Below are 26,438 nucleotides of genomic sequence, written 5' to 3'. Positions count from 1 at the left end.
AGATAGCAGTCAGTAGTTCATGCAGCAGTTTGGTGACATCTCCTGTGTGTGGATGTTAATGATCACCACTTCAAATGCTTACATCAGTTTCAAGAAATTGAACTTTAAGCTACATTTTCACCAAAAAGAGATGTTTCCATCAGTTAATTTTGTAGTTATGAGCAAATAAACAGTGTATACATTTTTTTCTGCTCTGTATTTGTGTAGTTCCCATGAAGGCTTTTTATACAAATTGTACATTATATCTTCTTTCTCTGTATGCTGATCTAGGTGCTTCTTTCCATTGATATCCATCATGTTTTTCCTGAACTTACCTATCTGCTTGGCTAGTCCTGTCTCTTCCTATATACTCCATCCCTTGCTTAAATACTTACCAACTAGCTTCTGACTTTTGCTCTCTGCAGTTCCTCAGTGACTCTATCTTCTTTGTAGTCTCTTTTTCAACATTACCTGTTTTTGTCAAAGACCTGTAACTGATCTACTCAAGTCTTCTATTCATTGTGTTTTGTTTGCTTCTAAATCTGTACTTAATTCTGCACTTTTCATTTCTACTGCTACTACTCTTGACTTCATTTCTGCTGTTACTGTATCAAAACTGTCCTTCCCTGATTTAATTTGTACTTCTATCTTAACATCTACTGTCACTATCTTTTCCTCTATATCTGATCTTAAAGACTCATTATTTTATTTCATTTTGAATCTAATCCTTGTAATCTTGGATATAATGACAGATCCATGTCAACCACTGACTTGTTGATAGCTAACATCAAATCTGCCAACTGTTACTACCATTTATTGCTACCTTTTCTACTTTTGGCACACTAAATCACTCTCACTCTATAAGGGGCAATCAGATATAAACAAGATACATAGACAAAAAGTAGCTGAACTATTTATTATTTCAAAAGTAATAACCATAACTGTTAATACATTTATCCGACTGTTGGGTCAGTGCCTTCATTGGAAAATGTTTGCATTTTCCTATGGAACCATGATTGTACACAGAGATGCACCTCTTCATCCAAAGCAAAGTAGCAGCCAGGAATCTCTTTCATCAGGGCTCTTAAATTATGAAAATGGTATGGGGATTGATCAAGACTGTGTGGACAATGTGTAAGGGCTCCTAGTGAAATGTTTGTAGCGTACTCAGAACAAACTTGGCAATGTATAGGCAGCCCCTTACATGTCCCTCATACAGGCCCAGTTCTTCCCAATGTGGTTTCAATATTTTTGGGACCTTCAAGAAAGACATTTTTGGCCATCAATATGCTTTGGACAAAGAGATGCATGCCTGGGTACAATCATGGTTCTGTAGACAACCAAAAACATTTTTCCATGACCATCTTGTCTCACAGCAGGATAAATGTATTAACAATTAAGACAGCTACTTCAGAAATAATTAACAGTTTACTAATTTTTCCCATCTGTCTCATTTTTATGTTATGCCCCATACATCTATCATTGGCTCCTAATTCCATCTTATGCACTCTGAAAGTAAAAGTAAACTCTGTCCAAACCAGCCTCGATATGTCCAATAGTACAGATCAACTGGTGTACCATCATCAGACAATAAGAATCACTGGATGTGGATATGGAGTGGCATGTGGTCAGCACTCTGCTCACCTGGCCATTGTCAGTTTTTGTGACCAGACCTTCTACTTTTCAATCAAGTAGCTCCCCAATTGGCCTCACAAGGCCTGAGTAGCACCCTGCTTGCCAACAGCGCTTGGCTCACTTGGACAGTGACTCATCCAAGTGTTAGGCAAGCTTGACAATGCTTGACTTGGATGATTTGCTGGGAACTTGTCTACAATTCAGCTTCTGTGTTTTCCTGAATTTTGCTCTCTGCTTATCTTTGCTTTGTCTTATTACTTCTGCTTCTATTTGTTCCTCTATTTTGCATGTGTTTCTATATCATTCTTTACACTGCACTCACAGACTCCCTGTACTTTTTGATGAGAGGTGATATGGTTACTTTGAAGATAACAGTGATCCGATATCTGACAATACGTCAAATCCACAGCAGTCTATGATCATAAGTATTTGTTTTATTCAATGACCAGTTTGTCATAATGATCATTTTAAGATTCATCTAAATAAAGTGCATATTTATGAGTAAGAGCATTGTTATAATTATGTACATTACAGTCAATTCCAGTAAATGTCATTGTTACCACCACAACAGCTCCACTTCCCCAGCAGAGAATTTCTCGTATCGTACCGGCTGTTAAAGGAAATAAATCACAGTCCCAGAAGTGTCAGCATCTCAATCAGCCACCAAATATTCAAAGCCTTTTTTGTAAGTTAGACCAACTTATAATAAATATTGAGGAACCAAGAGGTGCAAATTGTGCTCACATTCTCTGCCTAACATAACACCATGCCGCTGTTGGCATTGAAATTCTCAGTATTCCAAACTATGTATGAGCTACCTCATATTGTAGAAAGCATATGAGCAGAGATGGGGTAGCTATTTATGTGAAAAAGAATCTGTCCTTTAATACAATAGATGTACAAAAATATTGTGTGGAGCAACATTTAGGGGTATGTGTTACTGGAATAGCAGGAGCTGACAAGAAATTGGCAATTGTAGCAGTATACAGGGCTCCATCTGGTAATTTTAAAATGTTTATAAAACAATTGGCTTCTGTGATATCGTGTCTAACAAGGAGAAATAGTGACACTATATTGACGGGAGATTTTCCTAGTAAACTCACCTACTAATGCAGAATTTGCAAATTTAATGCATACCTACAATCTTGTCTCCACTGTCAGTTTTCCCACAAGAACTACTACTGCTTCCAGCACTCTAATTGACAATATCTTTGTAGATCTGAGTAGAGCTAGTCATACCACAGTAGCAAAAGTCATAAATGGTCTCTCTGACCATGACAGGCAAATACTCACCATTAAAAACTTTAATACACATCAGAGTAATGCTTGTGCTCAATGGAGAACCATTAGAAACCTGAATGAGGAAAATATTCAAGAGTTTAAATTATGCCTTCAAGAGACTGATTGGAGGTATGTTTATCTTGCAGGTGATGCTAATACAAAATATAATTTATTTACTGATGACGTACAAGTATATTTGAAAGTGTCCTCCCTGAAATTTCTGAAGATACAAATGTATCACCTGTAACTGTCAATGAAATAAAAAAAATTATTCACTCATTAAAAAGTAAAAGATCTTCAGGTATAGGCAACATCTACAGCAAGCTGTTAAAATCCTGCAGTTGTGAAGTAAGTGTAGTATTTGCTCACATTTGCAAAACATCTCTTTTTGAAGGAGTTGTTCCAGAGAGGATGAAATATGCCATTGTAAAACCTCTTTACAAGTCCAGCAATGCTACAGATGTCACAAATTATTGTCCTGTCTCTCTGCTAACAACATTTTCAAAGGTTCCTGAAAAAGCAGTGTGTATCATGATTGTGGCCCACATAGATAACCATAATATTACATACATCAAAAAAAAAGTTTTGTATCACCCCAGTTCCCAAAACTCCTGAAAATAGACATTGACTGTGGACTGTGGACATTCTATCACAGACCCAGTCCCTTTGACTGTTCAGAGATGTTTTGCATCACCCCAGTTCCCAGAACTCCTGAAAATAGACATTGACTGTGGACATTCTATCACAGGCCCAGTCCCTTTGACTCTTCAGAGATGTCACTAAACCCACCCAAAGATGTAAACAACCATGCATGAGTAGTGTGTATTAGATGGAGGGGGTCTGACAGCTGATCAGTTCCAGTCATTCCACCAGGAAGGAGGTACACGGCTCATGTTGTCTGTAGCTTAACCATGCCTAGATGGTCAGTACCATGGTTTGATCATATCTGCATTGCTACTTTGTGCCAAGAAGGGCTTTCAACAAGGGAAGTGTCCAGGTGTCTCGGAGTGAAGCAAAGTAATGTTGTCGGGACATGGAGGAGATACAGAGAGACAGGAACTGTCAATGACATGTCTCTCGCAGGCCACCCAAGGGCTGCTACTGCAGTGGATCACTACTACCTACAGATTATCGCTCAGAGGAACCCTGAGAACAATGCCACCATGTTGAATAATGCTTTTTGTGTAGCCATAGGATGTCGTTTTATGACTCAAACTGTGCGCAATAGGTTGCATGATCCACAACTTCACTCCTGACATCCATGGTGAGGTCCATCTTGGCAACCATGACACCATACAGTGCAGTACAGATGGGCCCAACAACATGCCAAATGGACTGCTCAGGATTGGCATCACATTCTTTTCATCGATGAGTGTCGCATATGCTTTCAACCAGACAATCGTCGGAGATGTGTTTGGAGGCAACCCAGTCAGGCTGAATGCCTTAGACACACTGTCCACCAAGTGCAGCAAGGTGGAGGTTCCCTGCTGTTTTGGGGTGGCATTATGTGGGGCCAATGTACGCAGCTGGTGGTCATGGAAGGAGCCATAACGGCTGTGCGATACGTGAATGCCATCCTCTGACTGATAGTGCAACCATATTGGCAGCATATTGGCGATGCATTTGTCTTCATGAATGACAATTCATGTCCCCATTGTGCACATCTGCTTATGGATGATGTGACCCACCAACCACTCTCAGGGATCTATGCCAATTCGCCATTGAGGAGTGGTAGAATCTGGACCAACAGTACCTTGATGAACATGTGGCTAGTATGCCACAAGAAATGCAGGCATGCATTAGTGCAAGAGGACATGCTACTTGGTATTAGAGGTACCGATGTGTACAGAAATCTGGACCACCACCTCTGAAGGTCTCACTGTATGGCAATGAGCAATAAAAAGGGTGGAAATGATGTTTATGTTGATTCTATTCCAATTTTCTGTACAGGTTCTGGAACTCTCAGAACCAAGGTGATGCAAAACTTTTTTTGGAGTGTGTATTAATGATAGACAGCTTGGTTTTCAAAAAGGGATTTCGACAGAGCGAGCCATATACTCTCTTACAAATGATGTCGTGGAGTCTATTAACAGTAAGAAGTCACCAGTTGGTGTCTTCTGTGACCTTTCTTAGTCTTTAGATTGTGTAAACCACAAGATATTTTTAGATAAGGCCTATCACTATGGAATCAAAGGGCCTATAGGTAACTGGTTAAAATCATATCTCAATGACAGGAAACAAAAGGTGGTCCTACATGGCTGCAACAATGATTCTCTTAATACAGTGGCTTCTGAATGGGGCAAAATACAGCATGGGGCTCCTCATGGATCTTTCCTTGGTCCCTTGCTGTTTTTAATATATGTTAATGATCTACCCCTGTCCAATTGGTAAAAAATGTGAATTCACATGGTTTGCTGATTATAGGATGATAGTAGATAGGGTGTTCACTACTGATGTTAATGACATACTCAGGAAGTTACGGCATGATTTACAAGTAATTCTCTTTGAATTAATATAAAAAACTAATTTTATTCAGTTTCACACTAAAAGTAAAAATCCAGAAAATTGCACACAACAACCAGGTACTAGAACAGACGCACTCCACTAAATTCCTAGGGGTTCATGTTGACTGTAGGCTCAACTGGGAACATCATGTGTCCCTGACTCTAAAAAGGCTGTCACCAGCAACTTTGATCATCTTGGAGACATCAGCATTTTAAAATCAGCTTATTTTGGGTACTTTCACTCAGTAATGAGTTATGGCATAATCTTCTGGGATAATTCACCAGTCCCAAACAAAAATCCTAACAGCTCAGAAGAGAGCAGTCAGAATTACATGTGAGGCTTCTCCATGAACCTCATGTAGAAAAGTAGGAATACTGACAAGAAGAAGTCAGTACATATACTAATTTTGTCATTAAAATTATGCTCAGTGTGAAACAAATTGTTTATGCTACACTATAACACTAGAGGTAAAGATGATGTCTCTTTTGGACTAAAAAATTTGTAACTTGTACAGAAGGGAGTTAAGTATGATGCTATTAAGACTTTTAAAGCACTGTCACCATCCACTGTACTCTTAGATGAATTCTTTTCCAGAAATAATTAAAAGTTTCCATATACACTTTTAATCCACTTCTTGAATAAAAAGATATATCTTGTTATTCAATTGCATGATGAAAGATACAATACTATGTTAATGTCAGACAGTGAATTACAATACTAGATAAATGTTAGCTAGCAAATAATAAAAATTTATACTATTATTTATATGATTGTACTATGTTATCCATATTCTGTAATATTAACTGTATTTGTATAATTGTATTGACACATTGCACATCCAAACAAATTACTTGCATGTACAGATCCACAGAATATGCATACTAACCAAACAAAAAAAAAAATAAATAAATAAATAAATAAATACAATTAGCAGTGAGATTCATGTTGTCTAAGAAGGAAATAAGCAACCTATGTCCTTGAAGTTAACAAAAGAGACATATAAAATGTATAGCCATTCATGATTATACATTTTAATTGCCTCTTTTGTTAACTCAAAAGACATAGAACAAAAGAACCATACTTCTGTCATAAAATCTCACTGAATATTGAATGAATCAGAATTACCATTATCATTTTGGGTTGAAACCATCAGCACAGTGCAGCTCACCTGACCTGGAACCGGGCCTCTGGTCTCTCATAAACTGGCTTTTTAAATCATCATCCTTTTATGAATGGACTTGATGGATATTTGTGAAAGAAGTTACTCAACACTGCAGAAAATGATTTTGAATCTCTTCGTAAATATTGTTGCTTAATATTTCCTTTTTGATAATCAGCTTTATTATTTGCAAGACTCTTTATTTTTGGACCATATGAGTAACACACACTAATTAACAAACTTTCATAAAGTTCACTGGTACCAGACTAATGCATTTCTTTTTGCAACTCTAAGAAATATATTCGCTTCACATTTTAAACAGTTCAGAGCTAACTGACTGAGAAATATGTTATGTCTACTTTTGCTCTAGTAAATCTGGATTATGTAATACAAAATGAGCTGAAAGTTTACACAGTGAGGTCTCAGACATAACTACATGGTCTTTATGTCATTATTGCAAACCACAGACTGACTACATGATATTACTGTAACAATGACTGAACCTAAACAGCCCAAGACAATGTGTATGATGTCTGTTTATAGTTGCACACACTATCAGAAATTGAAGTTTGTTGAAATACAAGCTTTCTCCACATCAGACAGTAATATAAAAATTAGGAAAATTAAAAGGAACAAAGATACAATATGCAGTGATCCAGTTTTTGTAACTAATAGATTGGTAGCAGTATAACAACAAAATGGCAAAAATAATAAGTACGCCTTTATGTGGGAAATTTTAATGTATTTGGATAGTTCCAAAGCCTGCCAAAAATTTTTATGAAATTGAAATTTTCTAATTGTAATAATTAATAAGAAAGTAAGAAGTTATTTTAGTGAAAATTTGCATTTTTGGAAGTGAGTGAGAGAGAGAGAGAGAGAGAGAGAGAGAGAGAGAGAGAGAGAGAGAGAGAGAGAGGGAGGGAGAGAGAGAGAGTGTCCATAAAACTATGGTATGTACAATACAAATATTTTGAATATGAATAACTTTTGGAATAGAAAGCTTTTGGAAGACACAAAGTTTTTCCTGAAGAGATGAGAATGGGAGCTTTCAAATGGGTTACACCAGTTTAGAAACAAACAACTATTTTCTCATTGAAAATTTCACCTTCATTTGGCTTACATGTATAGTAAATTATGAATATTTCTTTTGAAAAATATTTCCAGTTGGACTAACTATAATATTGTTATCAGTAACTGAGAAACTGCACAGTGAATAATAAAGATTAGAAATTCACTATTTCAGTAAGAAGCTGGATATTTTGAGCAGATATGGTATGTGTAGTGAAACAAGATTAAACAACAGAACAAAAATAATATTGATGTCATGTGGTGTAAGGACAAATAGGATAGTCCCACTTTGCTCTGTTACAACAACAAAATACATAAAAACATTTTTCTTAATAAGAGGGTTATGTAATGGAACTCCTTATGAGAAGTAGATGAAGATAATTTATGACATGTATCTTTCCCCTACTTGCGGTAAAAGGTCTGTCTTGCTGGATAAGTCAAAAATTAAGGAGATATGAAGACCATAGGCTATTGTGACTATTCTGAAGTCTGTTGAGCTTAGGTACCGAAGGATCATAAGGTCCACTTTTCAAGAGGTGTGAAGTCCTGAACCCAACCAAATTTTTGTGGACTAAGAAAAGTGCCTCAACCTGAACTTCAAGGAATGAGATAATAGTGTTCTTCAAAACACCATATCAGAGCCATTGTCTAATGATGAAACATTCTATTCTTTTGAAGATGATGATGTTCTGCCCAAACCTGACAATGTCAGCACCACAATAAAACATAGACAGCTCAGATAAAAGCTATTGTGATTTGGCAGAAGAATGCATCCCACCAAAATGTACAAGTTCCAAACAATGCATCTCAGAACAAGTCTCATACAACAATTTTCAATGTGGGAAGGATGTCTATGAGATCAACAGTCAATGTCAAATCACCAACTCTTGAAGAAGAAACACTGATTCATGATGTAAACTTAGCTGCAAATGGAATGGAGATAAACATTAATGTTACATTAATGGCTCAGACTGCCATGAGTAGTTCAATGGTCTATACACCCATATCGTGTCACTAGTCAAAAATAATATCTGGAACATTGTTGGCAGATCAGCGATAATAGAATAATGGACTGCAGAACAATTCTGATAAGTAAATGCAGTAGTGATGGTTCCCTACTTTGGAGAAAAGCATGAATAGTGGCATGAGGAATCAGCTAATGTCATGAAGTTGACTTCGCAGAAACATTTGTCTCAGTTTCAAGGATTGAGGCATTTAGATGACTCATTATTCTGTCAGCCAAACATGATTGCATGTCTCACAGTTGGATATAACCACTGCATCACAAAATGGTGACAATGACACAGAAGTGTTCATGCAATAACCAGACTTACATGTTGAAATCTTACAAAATATCACACAAACTGAGAAAGATAACCACAAAGTTGAGAAGGTGAGTGACATGCTCCAAATGTGGGGATCTGGTGATGAAGTGTGTAAACTGAGAACTGAGTCAAGGAAAACATCCACTCCTTCTACTTCTTCATATAGATGATGGTATAATTGATTCAGTGGATGCAGACACAGTGGAGCAAGTCAGGGATAAACTCTCTTCCACATTTGATGTGGCCATAGATGCCAATCATTCAAATGACAGAAGTACATTATATCAAAAGGACTACATCAGAAAAGCCTTCGTTGATTCCAAATGATTGAATAGTGGCCATTACAATCTCCTTTGGTGACTGGGTGCAAGTTGAACAGAACAGCTGCAGGAAACCAGACTCATTGAGGGAGTTGGTTGTACATACTGTAGCCACCTGACCTGACCATCTTTATGCAGTCACCAAGTTGAGCCAGTAAAACAACAATACTATTCATTGGAAGGGTTCTAAGCAAAGACGAAAAGCTGGATTTCGCCAAAGACAAGGAGGGAATCTTTGGGTCTTCTTATGCACATTTCGGGAATTCTGAAACTAAAAGGGCATCATACACAGATTATAACATCACCATTTCCAGAGCAGTGATCTCATGGTGTCCATGTAGACAGTCATCAGTCTTTTTCAACAGAAGTTCGACCAGAGCACCAAAGAAAATGATCCAGCTGTTAACATTCATGAAAGAACTGTGACTGAGGAAACTGTCTAACAGATTCTTGTTCAATGATAAACATTCTGATGGGAAATTAACAATCTAAACCAGTTTTTCACTTAAAGACAAAAATACTGACATGAAGTTTCATTTTATACATCAAGCTCTCCAATAGCACCCATGAAAATTTGAATATCAGCAGACAGAGGACATGGAGGTTGATGTGTTGACGAAGTTGGTTTATTTATTTATGTTTAATGTCTTGACTTTCAGGATTTGCCCATACGGCTACTTCAGTAGTGGAATGTCAGTTATGACAATACAAATAAGAGGACAACACAACACCCAGTCCCCAATGGGAGAGAGTCTCCAACCTGACCAGGAATTGAACCCAGGCACCCTTGGTTAGCAATCTACCATGCTGACACGTAGCTACCAAGGCAAACAATGAACTTCTTCCTGCACCAATATACAGAAAGTGTACTGAAGGACAATTTTTTTAAATCTAAAAGTCTTCATGTAAGACTTTATTCTCCATTTATATCATGGCCATAATAATTGTAGGGAAATGTTTAAATTTGAAATGGGGCTGCTAGCAAAGAGCTGGAAATAAACAGACAGCTGTTCAGCAACAAGGAGTTTAACAGGCCATGAAAATTGCTGAAGTCTCAGATTAACTTGCATCTCCCATAACAAGGGCAATGACTGGCCATTAACAGTAAGAACCTGTTTGCTCAGTGACTTAAAACTTGGAAACTTACAAATATGCTTATTCTCAGTATACCATGTGTAATTAAACAGGGAAACACTGATGCTGGAATCCAGCAATCCACTGGCTGGTTCTTGGTTAATGGTGGCAGAGTTAAACAGAATGGAGGACTTAATGATTCCTCTTAACTTATTGCATCCCACTGCTGGAAAATCTCCTCACCTCCCCAAACTCCTCTCTGACACCATCACTTGCCACCACCTCCCCCACATCGCTCCAGATATTGGCAAGCAAAAGGCCCCAGTTTCTTACACCTAAAACAGTTCTGCCTACCCACTCAGGTCCTTCCATGATGCTGAGGGGAAGCATGACCTGGCATATTGCCTTGCTGGTTAGCAGCCCTACTTTTTGATCAGCAAAACAAATACTCTCTGTATCTGATGCCACCAGATCTATGTCAGTAAAAGTAAATGTTGTGGACTGACAAGACAGCCAGTCCACAGTGACGGGTAAGCGAAAGGCACGCGCTTAAACTCACGCAGGCTGGCGTGAGGTCTGAAACAGGATACATAATGAATGCTATAAAGAAAAGTACGTAGCTGCTAGAATACTTAACTTTAATCCACAATTGGTGAACATTGGTCTTGTTAATGTACATGCTTCATTAGATACATAGCAAAGGATAAATGGCGCCTTGCTAGGTCGTAGCAATTGACATAGCTGAAGGCTATGCTAACTATCGTCTCTGCAAATGAGAGCGTAATTCTCAGTGAACCTTTCCTAGCAACGTCGGCTGTACAACTGGGGCGAGTGCCAGGACGTCTCTCTAGACCTGCCATGTGGTGGCGCTCGGTCTGCAATTACTGACAGTGGCGACACGCGGGTCCAACGTATACTAATGGACCGCGGCCGATTTAAAGGCGACCACCTAGCAAGTGTGGTGTCTGGCGGTGACACCACAGAAAAAACTGAATTCCATCAATTATATTGCTAACAACCTGAGACTTGCTGAACCTGACACACAGTGCTTGTTTAGTGTGTCTAATGTTGTCAATGTAATTCATGAAATTTTCTTGTTGATTTTGTGCCCTGAGATAATGCTTGTTGATTAACCCATTCCTCAATATGTCTGAGAAACTTCAGTTAACAGTCCAGTCACAGAAAACACACAAGGTGCCCCCTTCTTGTATAACCTGATCAATCATACTAACCAGCTGGCTGCTGGTTAGTGGGTAAATGAACTGAAAAATTACAAGATCGGGAATCTGAAGGGCAGCGGCCTGTTCTTGCAACTTAACTGACAAGTAAAAAAATTCTATAGCTTGTTCACTTGTCTCCATTGGCAAATTTGTAACCCCTTGCACAATAACCACCATAGAATTAGGTAAATGTCTAAATGCTTCCAAATCTCTACACTATCACCACTCCATGAAAGATGCTCGAGCCCATGAGTACTGTCTAGCCATACCTCCTCGTCTGCACCTTTTACCCATAGCAGAAGATTAACTGTTCATTGAAGTTCCTTAATATTTTCTTGCATTACTCTGATCTCTCTCCTTTGCTTAGCATCTGTTCAAATCCTGGGCTCTATTACTCAGATGGTCAAGATGAGCATGCACACACAGTAACTGAGAGCATGAAGGGCTACAACCCTGAAGCAAGTCAACATTGTTCAGCACACCGGTGAGTGACTCTTTACAAATAATCATGCATTGATCTACCTCGCCAAGAGTTGCAGGGCTCAGTTGCAGTGGGCACTGGTGCAGGCCACAGAGATGCTGCCTTCCACTGGTTGACCATGAGTCTTTAATTCATGCAGTAGCTACTTTCTGGAGATGCAGTACATCCCACATCCACAACCAGGCTCTGCTACAAATGAAATGGGACAGCTGGCAAAGAGTTTGAAGTGGTTAGGTGCTATAACATGAAGTTAATGTTTGTACCAGAAAGTACATTTACTTTTTTTTAAGGTCCAAATACCTAATCTTATTATTAACAATGCCTTAAACAATTATAGGAATTTGAGTGATATCAGTTTACAGCAAACTCAAAATATACCACACATTCTGAGTTCTCTGAATTACACCTAAGAACTATAACAGAATATATAACCCCAAAAGATATATTATGCTTTGAACCCTTTGAATTATACAAGCACATAAGAACTAAAACAGAAGGAAAAGGGTCATTAACAAGTTATCGAGAACACAACTAATGTAAATGGAAAACTAATAATTAGTTCAGATCAGGCAATTATAGATCACCAGAACAGTGAGCAAAAAGCAACACATATAAATTAAAATCAAGCAATGATGCCTTTTTGATTGAACAATGCATGTAATGGGTAATAATGATTTAACACCAAATAATCTGTGACTAGTGATCAATAGGCTCAAAATTTCACGTGAGCATTCCTCAACAATCAGTCCTGTGCCATGTCTTAACTTTCCAGTCAATAGCCTAATAGAAAAGAGTCTTTGAACTCTGCATACCTGATTCAAACTAAACAAAATACCCCAGTGGGCTCACTTAATACAGTTAAGAGGGATCAATTCTTGTCCCAAGAAGACAATGCAAAATTGTTATCACCATGTGCTCTTCCTTTTGACATTCATGGATGTTCGGTAATTACATGCTGTGTCATATAATGTTTATAGAGTTTTATAGTGTTTTAACTTACTGTTTTAACTTTCATAGTGTTCTAACCCTTCATCTATTAACATCATTTATGATCTTGAATATTTAATTTGTCCACATAGCTTTAATTATATCACTGATTTATGTCACTCTTTAAATAGTTAACATTTTTTTAAGACACAGGACTGTAGAAGCAGTTAAATAAACAAACATACCTCTTGTGATTCCATAGATTTTACCAGCATGTTACATGTTTATGCTCTTCACAGATATGCTGCCAGATATGATCGTCTTCACTACACGATATTTTGATGATCCATCTGGCCACCATCTTCAGGTGCAATTGCTGAGTACACAGTCACACTGGAACTGAATACAATTATCTGATGACATTATTAATAGAGATAAAGGGTTTCCTTTGAGCAAGATATGGAACCCTATTTTATCTGCTACAAAACAACAGTGGTCTGGTTTATGACCCGCTACATCATAATTTGCAATTTATCACTTTCACCAGTTTCCACTGCTGGTGGCATTGCAATTCTTCACTTTGCAGGGGGCAGCTGTTCTGCTTGTCGTGCAGGCGCAGTGGGCTGTACCCGAGGTATAAAGGAGCCACCGTTTCTGATGTTCATTCAGTTCTGGCATGATTGTGTGCTCAGTAATTGCACCTGAAGATGGCAGCCAGATGGATCGTCAAAATATTGTGTAGTGAAGACGATCATATCCAGCAGCATACCCATGAACTGCATAAACATTCCTCTTACTAAGTTATTTCAGTTATGTGAAAAAAAATATAATGCTGATTGGGCATATACTCTGAACTCCTTGTCAAACCATGAAATTTATACTGATTATCTGCTGCTAGGTAGATCATTGTTTGTTGTTTTGTTGTTAGAATTAAAAAGATAGAAATATGAAGGGAGTACTTCAAGTCTATCTTGGCTGTTCACATGTATGAACAATGTCACACGCCTGTGCCTAAAATGTAAATTCCGTTTGAACCTTGCATCTGCTGGGTAATAAATTCCATTCACACTCTGCCATCATGTCTTCACTTTTGCTGTGGACTGTCATAATTTTTAATTCTGAGATTGGACAATCAATTTTACTTTTGTAACACTCACTTGGGGACCATTATGTTTACTGAACACAATCAGTGTTTTTAACAAAGTTGTCTGTTAGCACAGGAACCAAATTGTGAAAGTTCTTGGTGATACATTCATCATAATAGAAATTATTACAGAATAGTAGTTCCTGATTGAGCTGACTGAAGTCCAAGCACTACTTAGCTGATAAGCATATGTTTTGTAATCGATCTTAGATTAAACATAATGCAGGTAGAAACCACAAATTCATAATTTGTAGCACCCTGCACACAGTAAACAATTGTAGTGGTCAAAGTCCACAGCTAGAGGTGAGTAGAGTAACAGGAACTGAGGAAGAGACTGCTACTAGGCACCCTTATATTTGCTCTCTATATCAATTCACATGACTTGCAAGCAATATCTGCAGTGCTCTTGCCATAAGTACCCTTGCCAGATGTGGACAATGTTATGCATATCAGTAGATCTTTATTGCCTATTTACTAAATCCCTCCCCCCTTGAACTGGCACATAGGGGTGTATCCTACCCTACTGGTGCAGTGGAGAATGAAATGGCAGAAGCTGCTCAGAGCTGCATGTTGTCAAGATGGAAGGCACCTTGCATACATTCAAGGCCCCTGGCAACAATGCTTCTGGTTCCAGAGCTTCTTGTGTAGGACTGGAGACTGCTGGACATAGAGGCATCTGTGAGGGATTTGGCGGGTCCAGTGATTCAACTTTCTTTCCTTATTGTGGGACCTGCAACATACACTCCTGGAAATTGAAATAAGAACACCGTGAATTCATTGTCCCAGGAAGGGGAAACTTTATTGACACATTCCTGGGGTCAGATACATCACATGATCACACTGACAGAACCACAGGCACATAGACACAGGCAACAGAGCATGCACAATGTCGGCACTAGTACAGTGTATATCCACCTTTCGCAGAAATGCAGGCTGCTATTCTCCCATGGAGACGATCGTAGAGATGCTGGATGTAGTCCTGTGGAACGGCTTGCCATGCCATTTCCACCTGGCGCCTCAGTTGGACCAGCATTCGTGCTGGACGTGCAGACCGCGTGAGACGACGCTTCATCCAGTCCCAAACATGCTCAATGGGGGACAGATCTGGAGATCTTGCTGGCCAGGGTAGTTGACTTACACCTTCTAGAGCACGTTGGGTGGCACGGGATACGTGCGGACGTGCATTGTCCTGTTGGAACAGCAAGTTCCCTTGCCGGTCTAGGAATGGTAGAACGATGGGTTCAATGACGGTTTGGATGTACCGTGCACTATTCAGTGTCCCCTCGACGATCACCAGTGGTGTACGGCCAGTGTAGGAGATCGCTCCCCACACCATGATGCCGGGTGTTGGCCCTGTGTGCCTCGGTCGTATGCAGTCCTGATTGTGGCGCTCACCTGCATGGCGCCAAACACGCATACGACCATCATTGGCACCAAGGCAGAAGCGACTTTCATCGCTGAAGACGACACATCTCCATTCGTCCCTCCATTCACGCCTGTCACGACACCACTGGAGGCGGGCTGCATGATGTTGGGGCGTGAGCGGAAGACGGCCTAACGGTGTGCGGGACCGAAGCCCAGCTTCATGGAGACGGTTGCGAATGGTCCTCGCCGATACCCAATGAGCAACAGTGTCCCTAATTTGCTGGGAAGTGGCGGTGTGGTCCCCTACGGCACTGCGTAGGATCCTACGGTCTTGGCGTGCATCTGTGCGTCGCTGCGGTCCGGTCCCAGGTCGACGGGCACGTGCACCTTCCGCCGACCACTGGCGACAACATTGATGTACTGTGGAGACCTCACGCCCCACGTGTTGAGCAATTCGGCGGTACGTCCACCCGGCCTCCCGCATGCCCACTATACGCCCTCGCTCAAAGTCCGTCAACTGCACATACGGTTCACTTCCACGCAGTCGCGGCATGCTACCAGTGTTAAAGACTGCGATGGAGCTCCGTATGCCACCGCAAACTGGCTGACACTGACGGCGGTGGTGTACAAATGCTGCGCAGCTAGCGCCATTCGACGGCCAACACCGCGGTTCCTGGTGTGTCCGCTGTGCCGTGCATGTGATCATTGCTTGTACAGTCCTCTCGCAGTGTCCGGAGCAAGTATGGTGGGTCTGACACACTGGTGTCAATGTGTTCTTTTTTCTATTTCCAGGAGTGTATATTATGTCACAGTAGGATGTTATGCAGAGGATTGTTAGACAGTATGCTGCTTGATATTTTATTTTAGTATATAAGCTTTTTTTGTCTTTATTTAATCAGTACATGTCCTGACACTGGAGATGGGCGTATGTCAATTTTGAGTAAACTATTACTGCTGTCTATAGCTGTTGGATGTGATATCCTTTCCAGTAAAATTTTAATGTTGTTTGATAATTTGATGTTGCACATACATTATAATATGTTTTTTATTATTTTGACAGTTGTTGAAATTCAAGTTTGACAGCTAGTTGTTTACTTGGAGATATTTATGTTTTTGTCAATGTAAACATAAATATACATCAAACACAGACAACATCAATATCTTTGAGTAAACAACTAGCTGTCAAAGTTGAATTTATACAGCTGTCAAAATAATGAAGTGTTTATTGTAATATATGTAGAACATCAAATTACTGAACAGTGTTAAAACCTTACAGAAAAAATACTACATTCAACAATTACTGACAGCAATAATATTTTTCTCAAAGTTGACATATGTCTATCTGCAGCATCAGTAAGTGTACTGATGAAGGCAATAAAGCCAACATAAGCTTATATACTAAAATAAAATATCAAGCAGCATGCTGTCTACCAATTCTCTGCAAGATTAAATTTTTGGTGATGCCGGATTGATGTCTGTGGGTGTGTTGTGTAGCTTGTGGCAAGGAGTGACTAGGTAGCCATCTGACAGTGGACTCCATGATGAATAAAATTGCTAACTAGGGTGCCACAACTAGAGATAGTAACAGTGCTGTTGCAGGATTCAGTGGGTTGAACTGACCACCACTACCAACAACAACAAGAACAACAACAACACCTGGCACTCCTCCTGTACTGTCATGGATCCCCAGATCGATCTGGCAGTCCATCCAGATGTGCATTTCCACACTAGGACACCCACATGGAATGGTCTGGCTGCATCTACTTAGTGTTCTGTGAGTAGACATTGAAGATCCAGGAGCACCCTGTGATGGTGCCCATGAAGGTACTGCATTGTTGCAATTCAAGTTTGACAGTTAGTTGTTTACTCAAAGATATTTCTGTTGTTGTCTACATAATATGCTTCTACCATCTGTGAGAAGCTAGGAAGGTGTTTAGTGCTGAAGCAGATAGCTTGTTCAAGGATGGATGAAAAGGGGTGTGTGGTAAGATGTCTAATTTCAATGTGGCTGCAAAGCCTTTTGAAATTAGTCACTGTGAATTGGGGACCTCAGTCCATCACCAGTGTGCGGGGTGCACCCTCTATTGCACATGCTCACACAAAGGTGGCTGTTGTCTGCTGAATGTGGATGACACATAGAAAGTGGGAAAAGACGACCATAATGATTAACCACATGAATCTCAAGAAAGGGCCTCTGATGTTGGCATGAACTTGTCCTATGGCTGTGTCATTGTTGGCCACAGTGAAAGTGATTGAAGTGGTACTGGTGTGCCAGCTGCATCATCCTGGAAATCTACCTGTTGGTTGATGTATGAGCTGCAACACCTGATGTTGCAGGTGGGGCAGCACCACCATCCAACTCTGTTTATCATCTTCTGTAAAGCACCATACCTTGCTGAACGTTAAGTTGATGCCACTGATGAAGACAGCAAAGATCGGGTGGATCTGCCCCAGAGAGCTTGGGAGGCCAAATATATTATTGACTGATGGATCTGTCACAACCAAAAATGATAAAATGTGTGACATCTGAATAAAAGCACTCATCAGTTGCACACAACATAGAAATTTTACCTCATAGTGGTCATAAACAGTTTACTGAGTGAGTAAGCACCTAGTCTAAAGTGTGAAGACTGGTTTATAACAGAGACCAATGCACCTGTGTTGAAAAGAAAAGTCACTAGAATGTCTTGCACTGTTGCCTTAACGAAATTTTACATGCTACCAGCACATGATTACTGCTTGAAACATTATTAATTTGAATCAGTTGTGGCCACTTCCTTGTGCCCTCTGTGCTATGACATACTTCCACAATGGAACTTTTACATAAACACTTAAAACGCTCCTCCTCATATTGTGGGACATTTCTATCTGGGATACAAGGAACATAGAGTCCAGGTGCCTTGGAAACAAAGTTTACCAATGCAAATGATGCCTGGTACTAGCCTGGGATAGTGGGGAATGCAGCTGGGTGGCTGCCACTGAATGTAAATGGTTTATCACTTTAGAGTCTGTTATGGAAACCAACTGCACTGTATCAGTGTGGTTCTGGGTCACATCAGAAATTTAAGTCTGCCAAAAAAGTTTGTTGTGCTGTTTGCAGAATTTCAAATGCATGTTCAGTTCACTACACTTCAGCCAGGGAGTTGAGAGACTGATTTAAATCTTGTGTGGAGGCTCTTAGTGCTATGAGACTTAACTTCTGAGGTCACCAGTCTCTTGTGTGGACCTCTGTATTTGTGGTTAAGAGTATCACTACACCAGGTATTAAGCTATTCACATACGATTTACCACACGCACATGTGAATTAACATTTTTGACTCAACCCCTGAAAATCTCCTATCCAAAATGTGTAACCCAGTGTCTGACTTATGATGTTGTATGAATTCTAGCCATACTGCTAGCATATGCATTTTTTAGGAAACATAGTCCGATGTTACAGAGAAAATATTGGATAATAGTAACATTAATGGATTGGACAACAGTGTTAACATTAGAACCAAGTAATATAATGGAAGATTTGTACACAGTAAGAAGGCTCATTGGTAATCCAGTGAACTATTGAACTGTTTAATTTAGTCCTGATGCTAGTTTAGCTGTGGCTGCCAAAACTAGAGAAATCTGGTGTCCACGGCAGCATTTGGTGAACCAAAACTATGAGTTCTTTGCTGCTAGTGTTATGTCTCTCACTTAGGGCCAACAATGTTTATTGAAAACAATAAACTTCAGTAAGAACAAATTAAAACTGTTTGAGTCCATGAACCAAACAATGATAGTTGTCAGTAGCACATTTATCTGAGCTATGATACAAATTATTGTGAAATGGCACCTGATTAAGCTGAATAAAGCTCAATCCCTAAGTAGCCAATAAGCATGTGTTTAGTAATCAATATTCAATTAAGGCTAGTTGCAGTTGAACTACAGGTTCATAATTCATAGCACTGTGCACACAGTAATTAGTCATGGCAGTTAAGGACCACAGGTACAGGCAAGTTGAATAACATTAAGTGAGGGAGAGACCGCTGCCAGGTGGCCTTATATTTACCCACATTGAACTTTACATGACTGGCAAGCAATATCAGCATATTCTTACTGCAAGCACCTGTGCCAATTGTGGTTGATGTTACATGTATTGATAAGTCTATATCTTTCATTTTCATGACCGATGAGATTACTGAAGTTACATATAGAGTCTTGGTATAACAGAGATTCCTTCAGTCACATGAAGTAAATATCATGTAAATATTATTGGATTTGCCAATTTAATGTACAAACTGCATTTTATTTCATGGAAATGGATGAAGAAAAATATGGTGCTATAAGTAATAAGAAAATTTTCAAAATATAGATTTAATAATCATACAAAAAAATAGATGTAGACAACTTATAAACTCCATATAAGGATGTACTCACCTATAAACAAAATTATACAGACTGTTTATGGTTCACCGTTCATTGAAAAAAGTAATTCCAAATACTTTGGTTTGCTATTGATTTAGGTAATTCCAAACACATTTTACAGACATATAAGGTTATTCATAACTTATTAAATATGGGCTTAAAATATCTAGAATTAATCTGAGCTATATTAAAAACCCACAATTTCCATTGCATCTGTAAGAACACTGGCTCATTGAACACTCTTGCAAGATACTCTTTAATCTTTAACAATGGAAAATCCAGAATGGAATGTAACAATATCACGAAAAAGATAGCTGCTACTCACCATATAGTAGAAATGCTGAGTTGCAGATAAGCATAGCAAAAAGACTGTCACAAAATGAGCATCCAGCCAACAAGACCTTTGTCAAAGAAACACACACACACACACACACACACACACACACACACACACACACAGAGTCAAGCAAAAGCAACTCCCACACAAATGAACACAGTCTCTGGTTGCTGAAGTCAGGCCAGGACAAGTGACCAGCAGTGCGTGATGGGATAGACAACCAGCCGGGGATAAGGAGGAGGCTGGGGCAGGGACAGGAAGGGATAGCAGGTAGGGGTGGGGGACAGTGAAGTCCTGCTAGTGGGAGTGTGCAGGTGTGAGCTGGAGAGAGGGTAGAGCAGCTGGTTCAGTCAGGAGGTTGGATGGAGAGTGGAGGAGGGAGGAAAAAAGGGGTGGAGTAAAAAGACTGGGAGCATTGGTGGAATAGAGGGCTATGTACTGCTGGAATGGGAACAAGGGAGGGGCTAGATGGGTGAGGACAATGACTAACGCAGGTTGTGGCCAGGAGCATCAAGGAAATGTAGGGTATATTGCAGGGAGAGTTCCCATGTGTGGAATTCAGTGAAGCTGGTATTGGTGGGTAGGATTCAGATGGCACAGGCTGTGAAGCAGTCATCAAAATGAAGAATGTCATACTGGGTGGCATGCTCAGCAACAGGGTGGTCCAGTTGTTTCTTGGCCACAGTTTGTTAGTGGCCATTCATGTGACAGACAGCTTGTTGGTTGCCATGCCCACCACATAGAATATAGCACAGGGGTTGCAGCTTAGCTTGTACATCACATGACTGGTTACACAGGTAGCCCTGCCTTTGATGAGATAGGTAATGTCTGTGACTTGACTGGAGTAGGTGGTTGTGGGAGGACATATGGGACAGGTCTTGAATCTAATTTCATTACAGGGATATGAGTCATGAGACAAGAGGCTGGGAGCAGGGGTTGTGTAGAGATGGACAAGGATATTGTATAGGTTCGGTGGGTGGGTGAATACCACTGTGGCGGTGGAGGGTGGGGGTGGGGGGGGGGGGGGGGGGGGAAGGAAGGATATTGGGTAGGACGTTTCTCATTTCAGTGCATGAAAAGATGTAGTTGAAACCCTGGTGGAGAATGTAATTCAGTTGCTCCAATTTAGGTGCTGCTGAGTCACGAGGGGAATGCTCCTCTGTGGTCAGAATGGTGGGACTTTGGGAGATGGTGGGTTAGTGGAAAGATAAGGCAAAAGAGATCTGTTTTTGTACAAGATGGGAGGGTAATTACCATCTGTAAAGGCCTCAGTGAGACACTTGTAAATTTCTAGAGAGACAGCTCATCACAGCATATGTTATGGCCATGGGTGGCTAGGCTGTATTGAAGGGACTTCTTGGTATGTACTGGGCGGAAACTGTCAAAGTGGAGGTTTTGTTGGTGGTTGGTGAGTTTGATATGGACAGAGGTACTGATGTAGCCATCTTTGAGACGGAAGTCAATATCAAGGAAGATGGCATATTGGGTTGAGTAGGACCAGGTGAAGGAAATGGGGGAGAAAATGTTGAGGTTCTGGAGGAATATGGATATGGTGTCCTCACCCTCAATCCAGATCATGATGTCATCAGTGAATCTGAACCAGCTTGAGGGGTTTGGCATTCTGGGTGTTTATTAAGGATGCCTGTAGATGGCCCATGAATAGGTTGGCATGGTCTGATACCATGTGGGTGCCTATAGCCATACCTTGGGTTTGTTGGTAGGTAATACTTTCAAAGGAGAAGTAATTGTGGGTGAGGATGTAGTTGTTCATGGCAAGTAGAAAGGAGGTTGTCAGTTTGTAATCCATCAAACATTGGGAACGGTAGTGTTCAGTAGCGGTAAGGCCTTGGACATTAGGGATGTTAGTGTAAAGAGATGTGGCACCAATAGTGACCAGCAGGGCACTGTGTGGTTAAATAACAGGAACTTTGGAGAGTCTGTGGAGGAAATGGGTGGTATATTTTATATAGGAGGGTAGGTTGTGGGTAATACGTTGAAGCTGTTGGTCTAAAAGAGCAGAGCTGCACTACCCTCTCCCTACCTCATCTCTGCATGCTCCCACTAGCAGCACTTGACTGTTCCCCACCTCTAACCTGTTACCCCTCCCGCTCCCCTCCCCAGCCTCCTTCTTACCCCTACCTGGTTGCCTCTCCCATCACTCGCTGTTGCTTGTAGTCCGGCTTCAGCTGTCAGACTCTGTGAGTCGTGTGTGTGTGTGTGTGTGTGTGTGTGTGTGTGTGTGTGTGTGTGTGCGCGCGCGTGTGTGTGTACATGCGCATGCTGTCTCTTTTCAACAAAGGCCTCATTGGCTGGAAGCTCATTCAGTGACAGTCTTTTTGTTGTGCCTATCTGCGACTCAGAATCTCTGCTGTTTGTGAGTAGCAATAACCTTTTTCATAATATTGTTACTCTTTAACCAGGGAATTTCTAAAGAGTGCAAGGGATAACATATAACATAAGTCATAAGTGTAAATGGTAAGTGTAAATAAAGCTATATAAATTTTAACATGCCCATATAATAATTTGCAGTTTATACCTGTTCACAGATACAGCACATTTACTTACATTTACAAAGTTTGAAAACCTCACACATAGCATGATAAAAGAAAGGATACTGACAGGCAAATAAGCTTATAGAATTGAAGGTGTATAGATTGTTCTAAATTCTATATTTCTGTTTGTGTGTCTGTGATAATTGTGTGTGGAAAATACTTCGTGTTGTAGGTGATGGTCTACAGATTTTGTGCAAAATATTGACAAGAACAATGTGTGTAGAGGATGGTCCTGTGGCATAATTTTTGTATGATGAAAAATTTCTCCTTTCTTATAATTAAACTTATAAAAGAAGCCTATGATATAGTTGTTTACTTTGATGAACTATTTTTGTACCATTTAAATCTTTGCATTATACTTTTTTTATTTTCAGCACTTATGTATGCCAGCATATTTGGAAATGTATCTGCAATCATACAGCGACTGTATTCAGGGACTGCAAGATATCATACACAGATGCTGAGAGTGAGAGAATTCATTCGTTTTCACCAGATACCTAATCCTTTACGCCAGAGGTTGGAAGAATACTTTCAGGTATGATATTCCTTTACAGTCATTAGTCTTTATTATTGGCTTCTGTTACATTTCATTCTTTGTCAGAACTGAGTTCAGTTTGCTTTGAATTGTGTTTCAGGTTGTCTCACTTGAGTAGTTCTAAATTTCCAAGAGCTGTTGTGCATGTTGGAAAGGACAGAGTACTATGAAAGATTGAAACAATGAGGGAATGTTGATTCACAGATATGAATGTTATCATACTCTATAATTTTTTTTTTCACTGGTGTCACTTGAGAGAATTTTGTAGGGTGAAGAAGTTTGTATTGATAAACTGTTCCACAAAATTTGTTCTGTGTACATACAGATCTTTCCAGAAAAACAGTATCTGTATTAACTGTCATGTAATACATGAAACTATTTTTCAGTGTCTTGTTTTACAGTGTACAATGGAGTGTCCATCACCATGTACAGGGTGTTTCAAAAATGACCGGTATATTTGAAATGGCAATAAAAACTAAACGAGCAGCGATAGAAATACACCGTTTGTTGCAATATGCTTGGGACAACAGTACATTTTCAGGCGGACAAACTTTCGAAATTACAGTAGTTACAATTTTCAACAACAGATGGTGCTGCAAGTGATGTGAAAGATATAGAAGACAACTCAGTCTGTGGGTGCACCATTCTGTACGTCGTCTTTCTGCTGTAAGCGTGTGCTGTTCACAACATGCAAGTGTGCTGTAGACAACATGGTTTATTCCTTAGAACAGAGGATTTTTCTGGTGTTGGAATTCCACCACCTAGAACACAGTGTTGTTGCAACAAGACGAAGTTTTCAACGGAGGTTTAATGTAACCAAAGGACCGAAAAGCGATACAATAAAGGATCTGTTTGAAAAATTTCAACGGACTGGGAACGTGATGGATGAACGTGCTGGAAAGGTAGGGCGACCGCGTAAGGCAACCACAGAGGCAACACGCAGCTAGTGCAGCAGGTGATCCAACAGCGGCCTCGAGTTTCCGTTCACCGTGTTGCAGCTGTGGTCCAAATGACACCAACGTCCACGTATTGTCTCATGCGCCAGAGTTTACACCTCTATCCATACAAAATTCAAACACGGCAACCCCTCAGCGCCGCTACCATTGCTGCACGAGAGACATTCGCTAACGATATAGTGCACAGGATTGATGACGGCGATATGCATGTGGGCAGCATTTGGTTTACTGACGAAGCTTATTTTTACCTGGATGGCTTCGTCAATAAACAGAACTGGCACATATGGGGAACCGAAAAGCCCCATGTTGCAGTCCCATCGTCCCTGCATCCTCAAAAAGTACTGGTCTGGGCCGCCATTTCTTCCAAAGAAATCATTGGCCCATTTTTCAGATCCGAAACGATTACTGCATCACGCTATCTGGACATTCTTCGTGAATTTGTGGTGGTACAAACTACCTTAGACGACACTGTGAACACCTTGTGGTTTATGCAATATGGTGCCCGGCCACATCAGATGGCCGACGTCTTTAATTTCCTGAATGAATATTTCGATGATCGTGTGATTGCTTTGGGCTATCTGAAACATACAGGAGGCGGCATGGATTGGCTTCCCTATTCGCCAGACATGAACCCCTGTGACTTCTTTCTGTGGGGACACTTGAAAGACCAGGTGTACCACCAGAATCCAGAAACAATTGAACAGCTGAAGCAGTACATCTCATCTGCATGTGAAGCCATTCCGCCAGACACATTGTCAAAGGTTTCGGGTAATTTCATTCAGAGACTACGCCATATTATTGCTACGCATGGTGGATATGAGGAAAATATCGTACTATAGAGTTTCCCAGACCGCAGCGCCATCTGTTGTTGAAAATTGTAACTACTGTAATTTCGAAAGTTTGTCTGCCTGAAAATGTACTGTTGTCCCAAGCATATTGCAACAAACGGTGTATTTCTATCGCTGCTCGTTTAGTTTTTATTGCCGTTTCAAATATACCGGTCATTTTTGAAACACCCTGTATGAAGGAACAGGCACTGTTTTGATTTACAGCTGTATGAAACAGAAGAAATATATTTACAATTTTGAAAATGATTAGACTTCAGCTGTACAATTTATTGGTGACATGTGAAAATTTGTACTAGATCAGAACTTGAACCTGGATTTCTCATAAAGCAGAAATCTGTGTCTGAGCTCTGGTCCAGAACACGTTTTCATATTTCATCAATACATTGTGCAGCTGAAGTCTAACTGTATTTTCAACTGCAGATACATTTCTTCCAATACATAAAAGCAGTCAAAGATAAACCCAACTCAGTTCCAAAGTTTTGAATGAACAACACATACTAACATGAATTTTTCCAAGAGACTGCTGGGAAATATGATATGTGTATTTGGCAGTTAGTATACCTTAAAAATACACAACTCTTGTCAAACATGGCTGTGAAAAGTCTTGGGAATGATACACACTGAGGTGACGAGAGCCATGGGATACCTCCTAATATAATGTCGGACCACATTTTGCATGGTATAGTGCAGCAACTTGACGTGGCATGCACTCAGTATGTCATTGGGAACCCTGCAGAAATACTGAGTCATGCTGCCTCTATAACTATCCATAACTGGGATAGTGTTGCTGCCTAAGGATTTTGTGCATGAACTGACCTCTTGATTATGTCCATAAATGTTTGAGGGGATTCATGTCAAGCAATCTTGATGATCAAACCATTCTCTCAAATTCCCCAAAATGTTCTTCAGACCATTTGTGAACAGTTGTGGCTCAGTGACTGGGCACATTGTCATTCATAAAATTTCTATCATTGTTTGGGAACATGAAGCCCATGACCATGAAATATTAATGTGCAAACCTGAAAGACAAAGATCTAGGTTCAAGACCAGTTTAGATACACAGTTTTTAATCTGCAGGTAGTTTCAAAACAGTGAACATTCTACTCCAGAGGCAAATATTTATTCTGGGAAGAAAACTTTATATTTAAGAGTAAATGGAAATTGCAAGAAAACTAATAATATCATTATACAATATATATATATATATATATATAATTCTGCATCAGATGTTTTTCCCTTGTTTTTCCTTGTATTACAAAAATTGACAGTTATCTTTATTTTTGTCCATCTAGATTGCACATATTTCTATAGTTGTGACTGTTTTTTTTA

The 26,438-nt window shown here is 40.0% G+C and overlaps 1 protein-coding gene across 1 annotated transcript in view; it reads left to right on the top strand.

Moving 5' to 3' along the window:
- The window catches only part of LOC126470159 (potassium voltage-gated channel subfamily H member 2), a 670,689-nt gene that overhangs the window by 438,158 nt on the left and 206,093 nt on the right, over positions 1–26,438 (top strand). Inside the window, exon 7 of the mRNA XM_050097782.1 lies at positions 23,145–23,305. Within this exon, the coding sequence (XP_049953739.1) occupies positions 23,145–23,305 (161 nt within the window). The remainder of the gene's footprint in view (positions 1–23,144; positions 23,306–26,438) is intronic.

The sequence above is a fragment of the Schistocerca serialis genome, chromosome 3 (genome assembly GCF_023864345.2).
Source record: "Schistocerca serialis cubense isolate TAMUIC-IGC-003099 chromosome 3, iqSchSeri2.2, whole genome shotgun sequence".
NCBI classification, from domain to species: Eukaryota; Metazoa; Arthropoda; class Insecta; order Orthoptera; family Acrididae; genus Schistocerca; species Schistocerca serialis.
The sequence above is the reverse complement of the archived record's forward strand: the minus strand, read 5'-3'. Positions and strand labels throughout refer to the sequence as shown.